This window comes from Rhinolophus sinicus, chromosome 11 (genome assembly GCF_057876585.1).
Source record: "Rhinolophus sinicus isolate RSI-liver-muscle chromosome 11, RSI-T2T, whole genome shotgun sequence".
In the NCBI taxonomy this organism is placed as follows: domain Eukaryota; kingdom Metazoa; phylum Chordata; class Mammalia; order Chiroptera; family Rhinolophidae; genus Rhinolophus; species Rhinolophus sinicus.
In genome coordinates, this window is record NC_142511.1 from 10,225,493 (window position 1) to 10,241,935 (window position 16,443).

At 38.1% G+C, this 16,443-nt stretch overlaps 1 protein-coding gene across 4 annotated transcripts in view; it reads left to right on the forward strand.

Moving 5' to 3' along the window:
- Positions 1 to 15,743, forward strand: part of CEP350 (centrosomal protein 350) — a 107,453-nt gene extending 91,710 nt beyond the window's left edge. For 3 of the 4 annotated variants that reach the window (XM_019732931.3, XM_019732838.3, XM_019733025.3), the window contains 5 exons: positions 552 to 2,548; positions 3,386 to 3,793; positions 3,893 to 4,039; positions 5,600 to 5,722; positions 11,873 to 15,743. In XM_019732931.3, the coding sequence (XP_019588490.3) occupies positions 552 to 2,548; positions 3,386 to 3,793; positions 3,893 to 4,039; positions 5,600 to 5,722; positions 11,873 to 12,037 (2,840 nt within the window). In that variant the 3' untranslated portion in view covers positions 12,038 to 15,743. The remainder of the gene's footprint in view (positions 1 to 551; positions 2,549 to 3,385; positions 3,794 to 3,892; positions 4,040 to 5,599; positions 5,723 to 11,872) is intronic. The other variant, XM_088801605.1, reaches the window with a different exon arrangement.
- The last annotated feature ends 700 nt before the right edge of the window (positions 15,744 to 16,443 follow it).

Genomic DNA, 16,443 nt, shown 5'->3' on the forward strand with positions numbered 1-16,443 from the left:
TTGGTTTGTTAGCTTATCAGAGCCTACTTATTTTCTTATTTTGTAATTTTAGTTCTTAAAGTGCTATGTTTGCAGAAATAGTTAACCTTTTTTCTTTTCATTTTTTACAGTCAAGAGCTTAATTAAAAGTCCGCAGGAAAATTCATTCTTTTAGAAGTATACATGCTTTTAGAATTACATTTGTCCCTCCTTCATTGCTTTCCTATTTGAAGAATGTATGTAATATTCGTCATATAATTCTGTTTTTGCATGATTGAGAATGATCATGCAAATCAAGGTCTCTATAAACTTATATCCATTTTTCTTTGCTTTATAAGTTAAGACAACTTAAAACATTCCAACTTGAAATTCTCAGTCATTTTAAATGTTTATTGTTAATATAGTATATTCTCTTAAAGGAAAAACTTGCCTTATATTGTAACCAAAACAAGTCAGATTTATAAACCAGAGGTTTTCCTCACTAAAATTCAGCTTTTATTTAAACTTTGGTTCCAGAAATTGAAAGATTGCAATTAAATAATTTTGATGTGATTTATTTTTTTTCCTTTAAGATGCTGCATTGGCAGGTTCTGAGAGATCACTATCAGAAAGGTCTTTATCTGCGTGTGCAAAGGGAGTGATTGAATTGGACAGTCGAACAGAAGAACATTTTCAGACTTCAGCTCCGATTCTCAGGTCATCAAGGAAAACCAGAGCAGAATCTGGAGATTCTGTAGACAATGTACCTTTATTACCTCTTTTCAAAGAATTAAATGCCCCTAATAGAATTCTGGATGTGTCAGATGTTAAGGCTGAAGAAGAAGCTAGTCAGAAATCAGAAATACAAGAAGTAAAATATGCAAAATTGGAAGAGAGTGCGGTTGAAGAAGCTTATTTTAAACAATCTAGGAAGTCTGATGTCTTACTGAAACTAGAGCTGGAACAGGGAGATTCGTCTGAAATTCTTTCAAAGAAAGATCTTCCTTTAGAGTCTATAAATGTTCAGAAAGACTTAATTAGATTCGCCATTGAAAATCTTCATAAAACAGAGTTGAAAGAGGGACAGTCAGATCAAGAGATGGATCATAGTCAAAACATCCAATCAGAAAAAGATACTCGCACGCAAAGGAACATAAAGCAAAGGGACTCATCTTTGTCAGAACATCTTCTTGCTCCTAAAGAAACATACTCTGAAGATTTTGAAGTGTCTTCTTTCAAGAAGGACATTTCAGCGAAATTATACAAAGATGACTTTGAGGTATTATCTTTGCTTTCACTCAGGAAAGATTCTCAGTCTTGCAGAGAGAAGTCACCGCCAACTAGGAGCTCTAGAAGTAGAGCCACTAACTTGGGGAATGATGATGAAATCAGTGAGTGCCTCAGTGAGAAGAGTCTTTCTATTCATAGCAATATCCACTCTGAAAGGCTGTTAGAACTCAAGTCCCCTACAGAGCTGATGAAAAGCGAGGAACGCAGCGATGTGGAGCATGGAAGGGAAGTTGCTGAACCCTCTTCCTTGGCCGCAGTCTCGGCTGCAAATGAGTTACTTGACTTTCACGTTGGTGATAGGGTGTTGATTGGCAATGTTCAGCCAGGAACTCTTCGATTCAAAGGCATGACTAGTTTTGCTCAAGGATTTTGGGCTGGAGTGGAGTTGGATAAACCTGAAGGAAATAACAATGGGACATATGATGGCATTGTATACTTTGTGTGCAAAGAGAAACATGGCATTTTTGCTCCTCCTCAAAAAATATCTCACATTCCAGAAAACTTTGAGGACTATGTAGACATAAATGAAGACGAAGATTCTTACCCAGACGAACAGTATCATTACTGTACTCAGGAACACAAAGATACAGAGGGTCCCACGTTTGATAGAGAAAAGGATGCAACTGAATATTCTCATGAGGAAGCTCCACCTGGTGTGCACGACGTAGAAGCCTCTGCTGATAGAAGCCCTAAAATAGAAACAGCCAACAAACAGGACATTTCTGGGGCACCTGGAGCCCACGTTCACCAGCAATCTTCAGTGGATTCACTGATTTCTTCAAAAGAAAACAAAGACCTTGTTTCTGGTGCCTCAGAAAAGGCTTCCATTGCTGTAGAAGATGATACTTTAGACAATACCTTTTCTGAAGAATTAAAGCAACAACAGTTTACAGAAGAGGAAGAGAACTTACATCCCGAGGTTTCAGACAAGCTTTCTACCCCACTTTTGGACCTTTTAACAAGAGAAAAGAATCAGTTGGAAGCCCAGCTGCGGTCATCACTAAGCGAGGAAAACAAGTCACAGCAACAACTAGAAGCAGTTAGCTTCCTAACAGACAGTTTACTAAAAGTATTTGTGACGGACACCGTCAGTCAACTACAACAGATCAAAAAGGCTCGGAATGAGAAAATCCAGCTTAGCAATCAAGAGCTTCTTGATGATGATCAAAAGAAAGTGCCACCCCAAGGCCTGTCCCAAAACCTTGAGAAGCAGTCCCCAAGTGTTCCAGGTTGCTTCTTAACGTCTGAGTTGGAAGATGAAAAAGAAGAGATATCCTCACCAGATCTGTGTCCCAGACCTGTAAGTATTTTGTCTGGAAAAAAATGTCAGTTAACCTTACCTTTGCAGTGCATTTCAATTCAGGTTTTTTTTGTGATGTGTTGCTTTCAGATAAATATCACTGTACTAGTTTTTAAAGGCCTTGTAGCTAATTTTCTGTCTGAAGTATAATTGTTATGTCATGAGTGGTCACTATAGGATTGTCACAAACACTGCCAGGTTTATGCTGGAGTGACAACCCCTGAATACTGTCCACAGATTAGATTCCCTTCAGATTCACTGAACAAAGTTGTCCCATGGAGCTTTCCAGTGTTTCTGAACCCATTTCTTTTTTGCCTGTGAAATTGTTTGTCCCAATACCTACTCAGTCATAGTTGCCCTGCAGAGATTACCAGTTGAGATGTTGATTCTGGTAAAACTTAACTAAATCCACTACAACAAGTACTCAGACCACCAACTTGTTTAGGTTGTCCTTGGACAATTGAACAAAAGTAATGATTTTGAGTACCTTGAGCCAGATAACTACCAAAGGTGAGAAATTTCATATCCTATTTCCATATCCCAGAGACAAAACAGTCCTTCAGAAACAGAATAATGATGACACAAAAAGAAAACAAAAACTAATCTGCAGACATTTTATAAAAATTAAATTACAAGGCTTCTGTAAGCAGGATTGTGAGAAACAAGGTAGTTTTTTCTTAAATTGTTCATTAGTAGCCACCATATTGTTTTGTTTTGCTTATTTATAGAGAGATAGTAAATACACAAATAATACATTTGCTTTGTCTTAAAAAAATGAACCTTAAGTGATGTGAGGTCATTAAGTGGCGCTCTGTGTGAATGGTTCCATCCCTGCAGGAGAGTCCGGTATTTGGAGCCAGCGGGCAGGAAGAGCTTGCTAAGAGACTTGCTGAGCTTGAGATCAGCCGGGAGTTCCTCAGCGTGTTAGGAGACGATCAAGACTGGTTTGATGAAGACTTTGGTTTGAGCTCTTCTCACAAGATCCAAAAAAATAAGGCAGAAGAAACAATTGTGCCTCTAATGGCAGAACCTAAAAGAGCTCCCCCAAAGCCATGTGAAACACTGTTGGCAGCCCCACACACTGCAGAGGAAGTGGAAGTTCTTGTACATAATGCAGCAGAAGAACTTTGGAAATGGAAAGAATTAGGTCATGATCTTCACAGCATCAGTATTCCTGCAAAATTGCTCGGCTGTGCCAGTAAGGGTCTAGATATAGAGAGCGCTAGTAAACGGGTCTACACACAGGTATGTAACATGGAAGGAGAATTCTAACTTTGAAACTTCTCTCTGGTCTGAAATTTGGGTGCTTAGCCATTTTGTTTTGTTTTATTTTTCTCTATCAAGGCGGTTTTTGATTTAACAAAAGAGATTTTTGAGGAAATATTTGCTGAGGATCCCAACTTGAATCAGCCTGTCTGGATGAAGCCATGCAGAATCAACTCTAGTTACTTTCGACGAGTGAAAAATCCAAATAACCTTGATGAAATCAAGGTAAACTGCAAACTGTATAGTATCTCCTGTTTTGACTTGCTGTTCATTTGTACAGATCTATACATGCTGTGATGTTTTAAAAGCAGGCACTCCTCTGTGTTAGTCACCTTTCTGTCCTCAAGGCCTGTCCCATAGTCGGTATTCAATAAATACTTGTTAATTCGTTGAATCCGTGAATGATGGAGGGGTCGGCATGGGAGGGATTCCTGAATCCTCAATTTCTGCACATCAAAATATAACTTTTAATAGTCATTTCCTATAGACACACAATTTATAATATCTAAGAAAAATTAGGAAATAGGGAGATACATTATGGCATCACATAGGCTTTTTAGGTGAGTTTTTGGTAATTTAAAGATAGGTATAATATTCTAAAAGTACATCTGAAAATACGTCATCTATATCAAACATGCCGGCCCTGGACACATAGGGGTTACCTTTCCACCTTTGATTTTCAATTTGGTAATGTGATTTTGAAATATGTGGGATAGTAATATGATATATAAAAAACAATGTTTTTTATCTAAGAAGCCCCTGAAGAGATGAAGTGTCCTGAAGCTTCAGGACTCCCAGCAAACCTACTTTAATGTCACATCGGTGGAGATCTGTCTGCCTATGCACATATTTCTTTGATTCAGCAAAGGTTTTATTTCGAGTGCGGTGCCTCTCAGACTAACTGCATATAGATCATCTGGGGATTTTGTTAAAATGGAGAGTCTTACTCAGTAGGTCTGTAGTAGGACCTGAAATTCTGCATTTCTAACAAGCTCCCAAGTGATGCTGATGAGCTGTTTTTTAACAAGTAATAATAATATGTAGACTTAAATATATAGTTGATATACTTCAGATATGCTTAAAAAGTAATAAAAACCCAAATTATTGTATTGATAACAAAGAGCAAGTAAGTCGAAAATAAGATACATGATCCATACGAGCGATCGTCAGAATGCATGCCTCAGGTTTAAGCGCTAACTTTAGTGCTCCCCACTAACTTTAATATTAAGTAACATTTTGTGAAGTTGGTTTACGGATGATAGTTCAAGTATTGTTAGCAGTAAGATTATCATGCTTCTTCTACTGAAGTGTTGATTAATAGTTTTGAAATTTAACATATTTGAATCTTGGTGCTTCAAAATAAGCTATCCTAGCCAAAGCTCTGTATTTTGCTCACATGGATTTTTGCTCCCAAAATTTATGTTGGATTTTTCAGGGTCAGAGATTCTTTTTTTTTATTTATTTTATGCTTTCTTTAGTAGTTTTGCCAGTTTGAAGTTAGCTAATAGTGGTTCTTGGGTACAGGGGACCCCAAAGTGATTTTTCTTTGCAGCATCATCAATGGGTTCTACTTTTTTTGTTGTGTAAAAACAAAAATTCTTTAAGTGAATAAAGTCTGAGCTTACAGAATGCTTTTCTCTTCAAATTGCTAAGTGGAACTGGGGGTGGAAGAAATTTGGAAACTCTTTTATTAGAAATATTGTATTAGCATAAGTCTGTTTGCTGCATTATAAGCATGAAATCTCAAACTTTGTTGTGTTTTATTCATTCCTCTTATTTTTACAGAACTTCATAGCAACCGAAGTACTCAAGTTGTTCAGTCTTAAAAAGGAGCCAAACCACAAAACAGATTGGCAGAAAATGATGAAATTTGGAAGAAAGAAAAGAGACCGAGTGGATCATATCCTGGTCAGTGTATAGAACTGAACTATTTTTATTTTGACCATCTCCTAAAATTGGGATGTAGTTTGATTCTAAAAGGAAAGGGAATAGAATTGACTGTAAGTCTATGATAGTAAAGTCTTAAAGCCTTCATTTGCTGCATTTCTGCCCCTCAGTTTTAGAAATTGCTTTCTTTTGAACTTGATAGATGAATAACTTAACAGTATTTGGTGGGTGTGGAGAACTTAAGAAATAGAAAGTGGAATGGAAGCAAACTTTAAGGAACTGAACTGAAAAGAGACCAGTGTAGACTCTGGGGCCAGACTGCCCGAGTTTAAATCTCTATTCTTCCACTTACATGGAGTGTAATCTTGGACAAATTAACTAACCCCTCTGTGCGTCATTTTCCTGTCTGCAAAGTGAAGATGATAATAGTACCTACTTGATGAAATTAAGAGGATTAAATGACTAATATATATAGAACAATTCCCTGCACATAACTCAATAAATATTAGCTATAATTATTTCGTCATTATTATCCAGAATTATAGCTGGGTAGGATATATTCCATTTTGCAATATATTTCTCTAGTATTAGAAAAAATATTTATCAAAAAAAAAAAAGGAGAGGGAGTAAAATGGTTTTTCATCCATTTTTCCCTAAAAGTATGTTAAGTCGTAGCAAACCGTGGGGAACTCAGGTGTATCTCTGAACACTTGCATTCACATTTCATTTGATCTTCACAGTAATGAACTTAGTGGAGGTTTTTGTAAAGAGAAAAATGGAGGGGGGAAGTGGTGACAAGAGAGGGTTCTTTTAGCTTAAAAGAAATAAGCTGACTTTTTATATACAAACACAAAAATGACTGTAGATTATTGTAAATGGATTAAATAGACCTTCCTTACTTCCTTCCCCTTCTCAGACTTTTTTTGACTGTTCCTTTCCTTATCAACTCAGGCCATCTTATCATTTTCTTAAAAAATCCATGTAATAAGACTTTTTAGTGATGTGTCTTGATGGAATCATTGTTTAGAATGTAATAATTAATGGGGAAGGGGCCACTTAATTCCATTAATCCTCTTTTTATATTGCCTATTTTAATAGATATATGTTATTTCTTTCCTTTTTTTTTTTTTCTTTTTTAGTCAATATTGTGTTCGTAGTAACAAAATGGTGAGGTAATATGTCAAATCTAAACTACATGCTCTGTAGGGTAGGTGTATGAACACTTTCCAACTCCAGAATAGCCAAAAATTATTGTAAATCCATTTGTTTTCCCTTTTCGTGTGGGCAGTAATGTCAGTGTACTATGCAGCCAGGTAACATTTTAGATAAACTTGATTGACTTTTAGTATAAACTGTTACAGTGCACATTGATTGTATATAAAAACCTTTCATATGACAAACTAAAGGTAAGAAAAAGGAAAAAAAGAAGAAGTGGGCTGATAGGAAGAATTCAGTAGAGAAAAAGTGCATTGGAGAGAACTGGTAGAGCGATATCCCTGATCAGGCAAGGACGGAATCCACACAAGGGGAGGTGTTGGCCTCAAACAGAATATTAATTGCCCTTTTAAAACACTTGTAACATGGTAAACTATTGCATTAAACAGTTCATAATAAACAGTTGCTTCTTCCAGATTAAGAAAATATATAATTTAGCTATTGTTGTTTCGACTAGGAAGGTCCCTAATCAGTCTTTAGGTGTTGAGATAAGCAAAATACAAAGAATGTTTTATAGAAATAAAGGCCTCTCTTAGCCAAAATAGAAAAGAAATCTTTCTTTCGGCTCTAGTCCTCATTCACTGTCCCTTTACCACTTCACAAAGACACCGATTAATTTACATCTTAGGTTAGCTAAGAATATGAGCTCTTTATAGCAATGCATAGTCAAAGTATGTATGTTACGGAATGAGTAACCAGTACAGTAGTCCCCCCTTATCCGAGGGGTGAATGTTCTAAGACCCCCAATGGATGCCTGAAACCACAGATAGACCAAATCCTATATATACTGGTTTTCCCTATAATACACACCTGTGATAAAGTTAATTTATAAATTAGGCACAGTAAGAGATTAACAACAATAACTAAAAATAGAACAATTATAACAATGTACTGTAATAAGAGTTATGTGAATGTGCTCTCTCTCTGATAACTGATTTGATAACCAAGAGGGCTGCTAAGTGACTAATGGGCAGGCAGCATATACAGTGTGGACACGCTGAACAAAGAGGTGATTCATGTCCCAGGCGGGATGGAGCAGGACAGCAAGAAATTTCATCATGCTACTCAGAGCAGCACAGAATGTAAAAGTTATGAGTTGTTTATTTCTGGAAGTTTCCATTTATATTTTCAGACCACAATTGACTGCAAGTAACTGAAACTGTGGAAAGCAAAACTGTGAATAAGGGGGTACTTTTGTAATTAGACCAACTTTTATATATCCTTTATATGCAGTAGCCCAGACAAACAGTCCTACTGTAGGTAGAATTGCACTTATTCAAGTCCTGCAGTGAAACCCCCAGCTAATGATTAACTCTCCTTTACAATTTGTGATCTGATAAGGTATTAGATAGCTCTGTTCACTGTTGATAAGTTTTCTCATATTAAGCCTAAGTTGATTTTCATGTGATTAATTATAATTTGCTTCTACTGCTTTGGGGATTTACATAACAATTTTAATTTTTCCAACATGCCTTTGAAGCAGCTGTCTTATTTCACCTGAGTCTTTTTCTTCCTATTAAACGTTGGTATTCGCGCCTGTTGTCTAATAGGGTTTTTGAGTCCCTTCTATGTCATCAGCTTTAGCTCTTTGTCAGTGTCCCTCTTTAAATACAGCTCAGAATTGACCATGTGATGTTTTATGTATTGTTTAATTAGTACAGTCATATGACCTCCTCCCTTTTTCTATATAGTATACAGTCATGAGCCACATAACGACGTTTCATCCACTGATGGACCACATACGTGATGGTAGTCCCGTAAGATAATGGAGCTGAAAATTTCCTGTCACCTAGTAACATCATAAGTTGTAGCGCGTTCCTTGTATTTGTGGTGACGTCTGTGTAAACAAACCTGCATTGTCAGTCATATAAAAGTACAGCACATACAATTATGTACAGTATATAATACTTGATGGTGATAAATTACTGTTACTGGTTTATGTATTTATGACACTGTACTTTTTATTATTATTTTAAAGTGTACTTTTCTGTGTATACAAAGAGTTTGTTTGTATACACAGTAGTCCGTGCTATGCCAGTAGCTGCCTCAGATGTGTCGAGTTGACCGCGTCTCCTGATAGCATCATTTTCTCCTGTGCTTGATTGAATCTCGGGATGTTTTGTGCGGTGACCTGATATCCGGGCTTGTCGCCCAGGAGCAATAGGCAGGACCACAGAGCGAGGGGCACGGGACGCTCTGCACAGCAGCCACAGGTCGTGTGACGTGATGCTCTCCGCGGTGTCCGCTCGGTGATAAGTCACCTGTGACGCAGTTCTCAGAACATGTCCCCGTCATAGTTCAGTGGTGCACGTCTTTGGTTAGCACAGTTCACAGTCACATTTGTTTTGTTTATTTTTACCTGTATTATTCTCAAGGGACTCCCAAAAGCTTAGGAAAACCTCAAGACTAAAATTTCAACCTGTGCTTTTGTAGTTATTTTTGGGGGCCCAAATACAGGACCTTATTTTATTACTTCATCTTGTTAAATTTGGCCCATCATTCCAAGCTACCAGCACATTTTTGGGCTCTTTATTCTAACATAGTTGTTACGTTTCCCAGCTTCATGTTACCTCTAAAATTGATACACCTGCCTTCACCTAGGTCATTGCTAAAAATGATGAACTGGAGAGAGCGAAAGACAGACGGCTCTTAGCACTCACTAAAAAATCCAAATGCCAGATATTTAACACCATCCGTTTGTACTGCCTGGGTCACTGGGGAATTATAAATAATAATTTTTTTAAAAAAAATCTTGAGCTCACAGAACACAATCCCACAGGCTGATTGCTACAGTGAAATATGAACAAGGCAGACTGGGGTACAGTGGGCAAAGCTCCTGAGTCTTTCAGGCAGGACTTTCCTTTGAGGTTGATAGTTGTCTAGTTGTCTGTTGATAGTTGTTTTTTTAATCAAAAAAGTACACGTCCACCTAACTGATATGTATTTCCCCATCCTGTTCAAAAGGATGTGGTGAAAGACCTGACATATGCTTTCTGAAATTGGGCCACATTCCATTTACCACATTTCTCTATTCTATCAGCTGTAATACCCTGTCAAAAAAAAAAAAAAAAGTTATTGTTAGACTGACTTTTTAATGTAACTTCATTTATATATACCACACCTTAATTTACATACATATACATCTTCAGAAGCAAGGGACATGTGTAATAGAACAGCATAGACTCTCAAAACCAGCAGAAGAAAATGGAGGCAGATTTGCAGGCAGTAAGGTCCCTCAGTTGCTGTAGTTGAAGTTCTATGTTGGGCTTTGTGCTTTCTGACGGCCAAAGCAAAAAGGAAAACATGATGTTCGTTCTCCCTGCCTGAGAGGGATAATAGTTCCTGTCCTTAAGGAGAAGCAGAGCTTTTGCTGCTACTGACGAGAGCACCGTGGGGTCCATCAGAATACAGAGATGTATAGGATAATGTCCTGAGCCTGTATTTCTATTGTAAGGGCAAAAATGATTTGTTATTGGCGAGGAAATTGCTCAAAGAACAGATTTAACACTAAGGGCTGAGATAACTTAGAAAAGCTGAGCAACTTTGTCTGAACAAATAAATTCATGGGTGTTATGAAATCTTTTGTGGGAACACACCTCCCTGGTTCTCCCCCAGCACTGGTTTGAGAAGTGTTGCCTTAGGCATCCCTCGTAAGCTGAAGATCCGTTCCTTGAGAGGTTAATGATATTTCTTATACATCCACACAAAATGGTTCTTTGATCAAATAACTCAGGAAACTCTGAGTTAAACAAATTTCTTTGCTGGTGGACTTCTCTTTAATAGGCTAATGTGCATTGTGAAACTTCTAGAGTGTGTTTTCTAACTTATATGACCGCAGAATCCTTTTCGGTGATATATCTGTTTATGGAGCATGCATTAGGGAACAAAGGAATGAATGTTTACATATCCTTCAAATAACCTCCCTCAGAGAGAAGAGCATAGCAGCTACCTTGTAGTCTCTTTTGATAACCCTGGTCCAGGGTATATGCTGCCAGGCCTGTTCTTCCCTCCCTCACTCTCTCAAACTCCGGGGTGACTCTTTCTCCCAAGAGTCTTCTTTCCTCGTAATGGAAACCAGTACAAGTTCTCCTCTTCAATTCCTTTGTCTTTTTCAAGATGCAATTGTGATCAGGGCAAGTCAGGAGCTTTTTTGTGGCATGTGGCTTTTTTGCCAAGTTGGACTTCAGGTTAAAGAACCCCATCACTGCAATACCTTGGCTGAGTTTGTCTTGATCAGGATTTTGCTCTCTCCACCTAGCCTCCATCCACTGGCATCGTTATGTATAAGTCTGATATGTTTCCTTTGTAAGTAGTTTTTAAAGATTTACTGGAAACAAGCAAAAATCTTGGTCAGTTAGTTCTAATTTGATTAATTTTGGTTTACCTTAGGAATCCCAAAAATCTGAAAGGCAAAAGGAACAAGTATTGTATAACGATGATTTTTAAAATAAGCGTAAGCAGTAGGACATTTAAAAAATACTCTAATGAATATTAAACTATATTCATTTATTTATAATGCTCTAGAATCAGACCCAGCATTGTTTTTGGATACATGCATTTTATACTTGTGAGAGCATATATCTAGTATATCTAGTAATTTGCATTCTTCTCTCCCCCTTAAGTTCCTATACACATTATTTGATGCTGACATAGACAATATACTTGTAATCCTTACTATCTATCTATAAAATACTAGAATATTGTCAGATTCTATTTTGACTGATTTGAAGGTATCTTGACTGTTTTGCGCCTTCTTTTATTTTGCCATTGAGTTTTTTTGAACTTTTTGCGACTTTAAAAGGAGTGTTGATGTCATTACATAATTTACCTTTTTTCTCTGGCTTATTTCCTTGGCATATAGTCCCATGGATGGGACTGCAAAGTCAGCAAATAGAATAAATTTCCTAGCTTTCATGTGACAGGGATTCTGTAATCGTTGTGTTTTCTAAATTCTAGGTGCAAGAGCTCCACGAAGAGGAGGCACAGTGGGTGAATTACGATGAGGATGAGTTGTGTGTGAAGATGCAGCTAGCTGACGGGATCTTTGAGACCTTGATCAGAGATACTATTGATGTTCTGAATCAGATCAGTGAAAAACAGGGGAGAGTGCTACTTGTGTGACATCTTGCAAATAAATCGAACACTGAGTGCTAATATGCGTCCTGGGCCTTTCTGCCTCCTGCTGCTCACCCATCTCCATCCTAACAAGAGTGCTTCTGGACCTCGTATGTGTTCTTAAAGACTACGGGTTTGGAGTCCATGGGACAAGCGGTATATCTGGTATCACAGCCTTTGCCTGTCGGGACTGTCCACTGGCCGTATTGGTTATCGTCAGTGGGCAGGGTTGCACCCCTGATGTTGACACACAGTGTAATTCTACACCTCTTGTTAGCACCCCTGCTGGGTCTCTGATGAGGGCTGAAAACACCAGATTTACCTCGTAGCTGAGACTAGGGTAGCACTTCCTTGAGTCTGAAGTCAGGCAGGAGCGGTATGTAGATAAATGCATTATGCCATTTTTGAAATGTAATCCTGGTCTGTTCCATGAAAGTCATAAATGGACATTATAGTCTCTCAACAGTATTAAACCTTTAACCACTTCAAAATAGGCAGGTTTAATGATGCGTACCTGTGTCTCATTCTGGAGTTCATTTCTTTTCTTTTGGAAGACCATTTTCTTCCATTATGGTAGCTGAGCAGCACCAGTGGACTGTCAAGTTCACAGAAATCAGTGGTCGCCTTGCTTTCTGAGCACCGGCTGAAGAATTTTAAACCTCTGCATTATTTTCAGTTTTCTCTACATGGACATGAAAGCAAAGAAATGCCCCCACTAAAGACTGGGCACAAAGGACTGGTGCAGGGCTGCTTCTTCTCCCTTTGTCTACCCCTGCACGTTGGCGACTCCTCTGAACCTCTGCCAGCTGCTCCCAGATTCTCAGATCCTCAGGACCACCTCAGCCATCCAGGCACGGCAAAAGTGGAGCTCATTCATTTTGGCCTTCGCACTGTCAGCTCCCATCTCTCCCCAGGATGTCAGAGACGCTGTTACTTGAATGATTTCGGAAATGAGTGTGTGCACCAAAGACAAGAAGATATTGTCTATTATTTGTGTGCTTGTTTTGTGCTATGGAACATTTTTTAATTTATTTTAAGATAAATTATTAAGTTGAAAATGTGTGTCCCTATTCAGAAGTGAGAGATTCTTGTAATAGTTATACTTCCGTCTTGAAGCTTCTATCGTCATGGTGTTTGCACAGGAAACCTACGGTTTTAACAAACCCAGACACATCGAAGAAGGCAGTTTAATTCAGTGAAAAGAAGATGGGCTTTTCCAAGGTCATCTGCAGGAGCAGCAATGGGATAAAACAATGTAAAGACACTGTAACATTCAGCTCCTCCTCTCAGCAGCACTGCTTCTCACAACTATTACCTGTATCTGCAAAAACACATAGACTCCAGCTGCTACGTGAGAGCACAGGTGAAGCTCTCCTGGGACCTCATCCCTGCCTTCTTGACTGGTTTCTCTTACTCAGTTCTATCCTTCACGTAATCTAGAAGAATGGATAATCTTAGGCGTGAATGTAAATGCCTTAATATTGGAGGTCCTGATTAGAAGCATGATATAAGACATCCACTGGATTCATATTTACAAATATTCTGGAATGTTATAGCTTCAAAAAATATGTTAGAAAAACCCCAAAGATGGTATAATTTTTAAGTGTGCACGTTCGTTCATTTCTGCATCTTTCCTCCAACTTGCCTTTGCGTCTCAGATGTTTCACTATGCACACTGCCATCCCTCTTTGGTTTCATCTTGTCATTACGAGAAACTTACTGAAATGATCATTGGAATATTTGCATTTTGCACAATGACTGGTATGATAGCTCTTGACAAATAAGGAAAGCACTGAAATGTGATTGGGTCTCAGGAAATGCTCGGGTTAATGTACTGCCAGCATTTCTTCTGGGCGTTTGATGTTGAGCTCTGGTCTCGTAGCCATAATGAGCAAATTGACTAAGAGCAGCTAGGGTTTCTTGGGGTGATTAACCAGAAGAGTGGAGATAGTATTTTCACGTGGCCAAGGAAAAGCCAAGGCTTTTCTTTTCAGTTTGTGTTACTTGGCAGACAGAAAAACATCTTGTCCACATCCTTTGGCTGTTTGTAGGATTACATTGTCCTTATGATACTGAAACTTTACAGCTGCTGTAAATTTTTTATAAATGAATATGAAAATAATATAATAGGAATATAGGTTGTTTTTCTACATCCTCATTATTTGGACCTAAATCGATTTTTAATAGAAAAGTTTATCTTTATTCTTTATGACATTATGATTCCAGAAAAGGAAAGAAGCATGATATAAGGAAAGAAATGCTGTAAGTCCATGGAACCAGCAGTCTGGACTTGTCTTCTGTTAAGAATGTGGCGGCAGCCCTCACATGCTCCATCTGTCTTTACTGTCCTAAGAATTCTTCCAGGTTCCACATGAGGCAGGAAGTGGTCAGTCTTACTCCTTGCTAGAAATGATTATTCATAGTTTGGTAGCAGAAAACAAAGGAATCTATAGCTAAGAGATTTCTTACTATTTTAACTATTTGGATAAATTTGAAAGAGGTTTATTGTTAGGATTTGGGATGATAAATATGGACACCCAGCCAGTTGTTCCTTATTGGGATCTTTTTAATCCAGCTCTGCCTCGTAACCAAGAATCTAAATATTTCCTCTTTGTAATCTTTGTTCCTTCTCCCCACACTCCCATCCTCTTTCTTCATAATTCCTCTAAGAAAAAGATCTTTGCATCAGCAGTAATATCTTTTAGAATAGCACTCAGAATTTAGTAGTAAACCAACATATCGGCTTCAGATTTATTTCTGAGTCCAAAATAATTTGTGCTATCCAGGGTACTTAACTCTGGGTTAAATAAATACAGGGTATAGATTCCCTCTTCAGGTCTAAACAGGAATTTTTACTCTAGGGAAAAGTGGGAAGAGCTCAAAAGTAGTTAATAAGGAAGGTAATTTGTTTTTCTTTTACCTAAAAGAAAAGAAAATTCCTTCTGTGACTACAGGTCTCTAAGAAATTATCTTTCAGATGAGATTTCATTGCTCATAAGAGTGTTGTGGCCTATTGATAAAAACAGTTTTGTTCACTTTCTTGTCTTGAAAAAAAGTGGCCTTAGCTTTTTGCAATACTTGAATAAAGTGTGTACTCGCACAGCATTAGAGACTCATAACTTTTCTGCAAGAAGTTCAAACTTACATCTTCTTTTACTACCTTAAGAATACTAGTGAATAAAACAGTAATTCAAAGAGCAAATGATAGAAACTACAATGGTGTTTCATGCAAATTGTAGAAATTTACATGTTTACAAATCATCTTAAACTGGTTGTGCAGCAATTCAATAAAATATCTTTGTATTATAAAAATGTGAAGAAAAAAATGTAAACTGATGTAAAGGAGGTACTGTCATTTTAATTAACCCATGTTGGATAGCTTTTCCTCCCAGACTTTGCAAAGCCTTCTTGGGAAACACATTGCAAAGTGTCCTCTGGGAGGCCCGGCCTCCGTGTGTGTACTGTATCGTGCAGACATGAAAAACAAACCCGTTTACTGTGTGTGTGTAAATAGCCTGGTCTTCAGGCCATTTTCAGCCAATAATCACATCCAGTGCAACTTTGCACAGAAGACTTAGGGTGTGATTTGTAAGTATGATCTGTAAAATAACTGGGATGAATTCCCATGTATACCTGTGTAAATAGATTTGTTAACTGAAATGTACTTTAAGAAAAGATAAAAAATCTGTAAATAAACTGATTTATAAATTCATTTCATGTCAAATGTTCATTTTTTCATCTTTTGAGCCATGTTGAGAAAGCTAGTCCCCGTAGAATTCACCGATTTCTGATTCTGATTGGGTAGCAGAGTGCTTGCGGGCATAGAATGAGGTGGCTGTGTGTGGGAGCTTTTTACTCTGTACATAAACGTCGTCACCACACGTCGGCGCATCCTGTGCTTTGGCATTCATCACTTGTGCGTTCAGCCGTCGTTGAGACACCTTCCTGTTCTGAGTACTGCTGAGTGCTGGGGGGACAGCAAAGATGAGAGACGTGCTCCCTGACCTCATGAAGCTTCAAGTCCAAAATAAAATAATTTTCAAGTCATGAAAATAAAATAATTTCAGGGGCGGCCGGATGGCTCAGTTGGTTAGAGTGCGAGCTCTCAACAACAAGGTTGCCAGTTCAATTCCCGCATGGGATGGTGGGCTGTGCCCCCTGCAACTAAAGATTGAAAACAGTGACTGGACTTGGAGCTGAGCTGCACCCTACACAACTAGATTGAAGGACAATGACTTGGAGCTGATGGGCCCTGGAGAAACACACACTTGTCCCAAATGTTCCCCAACCAAAAAACTAATAATAATTTCAAAAACAATGCACGACAAATTGCAATAAGTGCTGCAAAGGAAGCGTACACAGGGTTTGAGAGTATGTGCTAGAAGGACCCAACAATGGGCACAGGTCAGAGA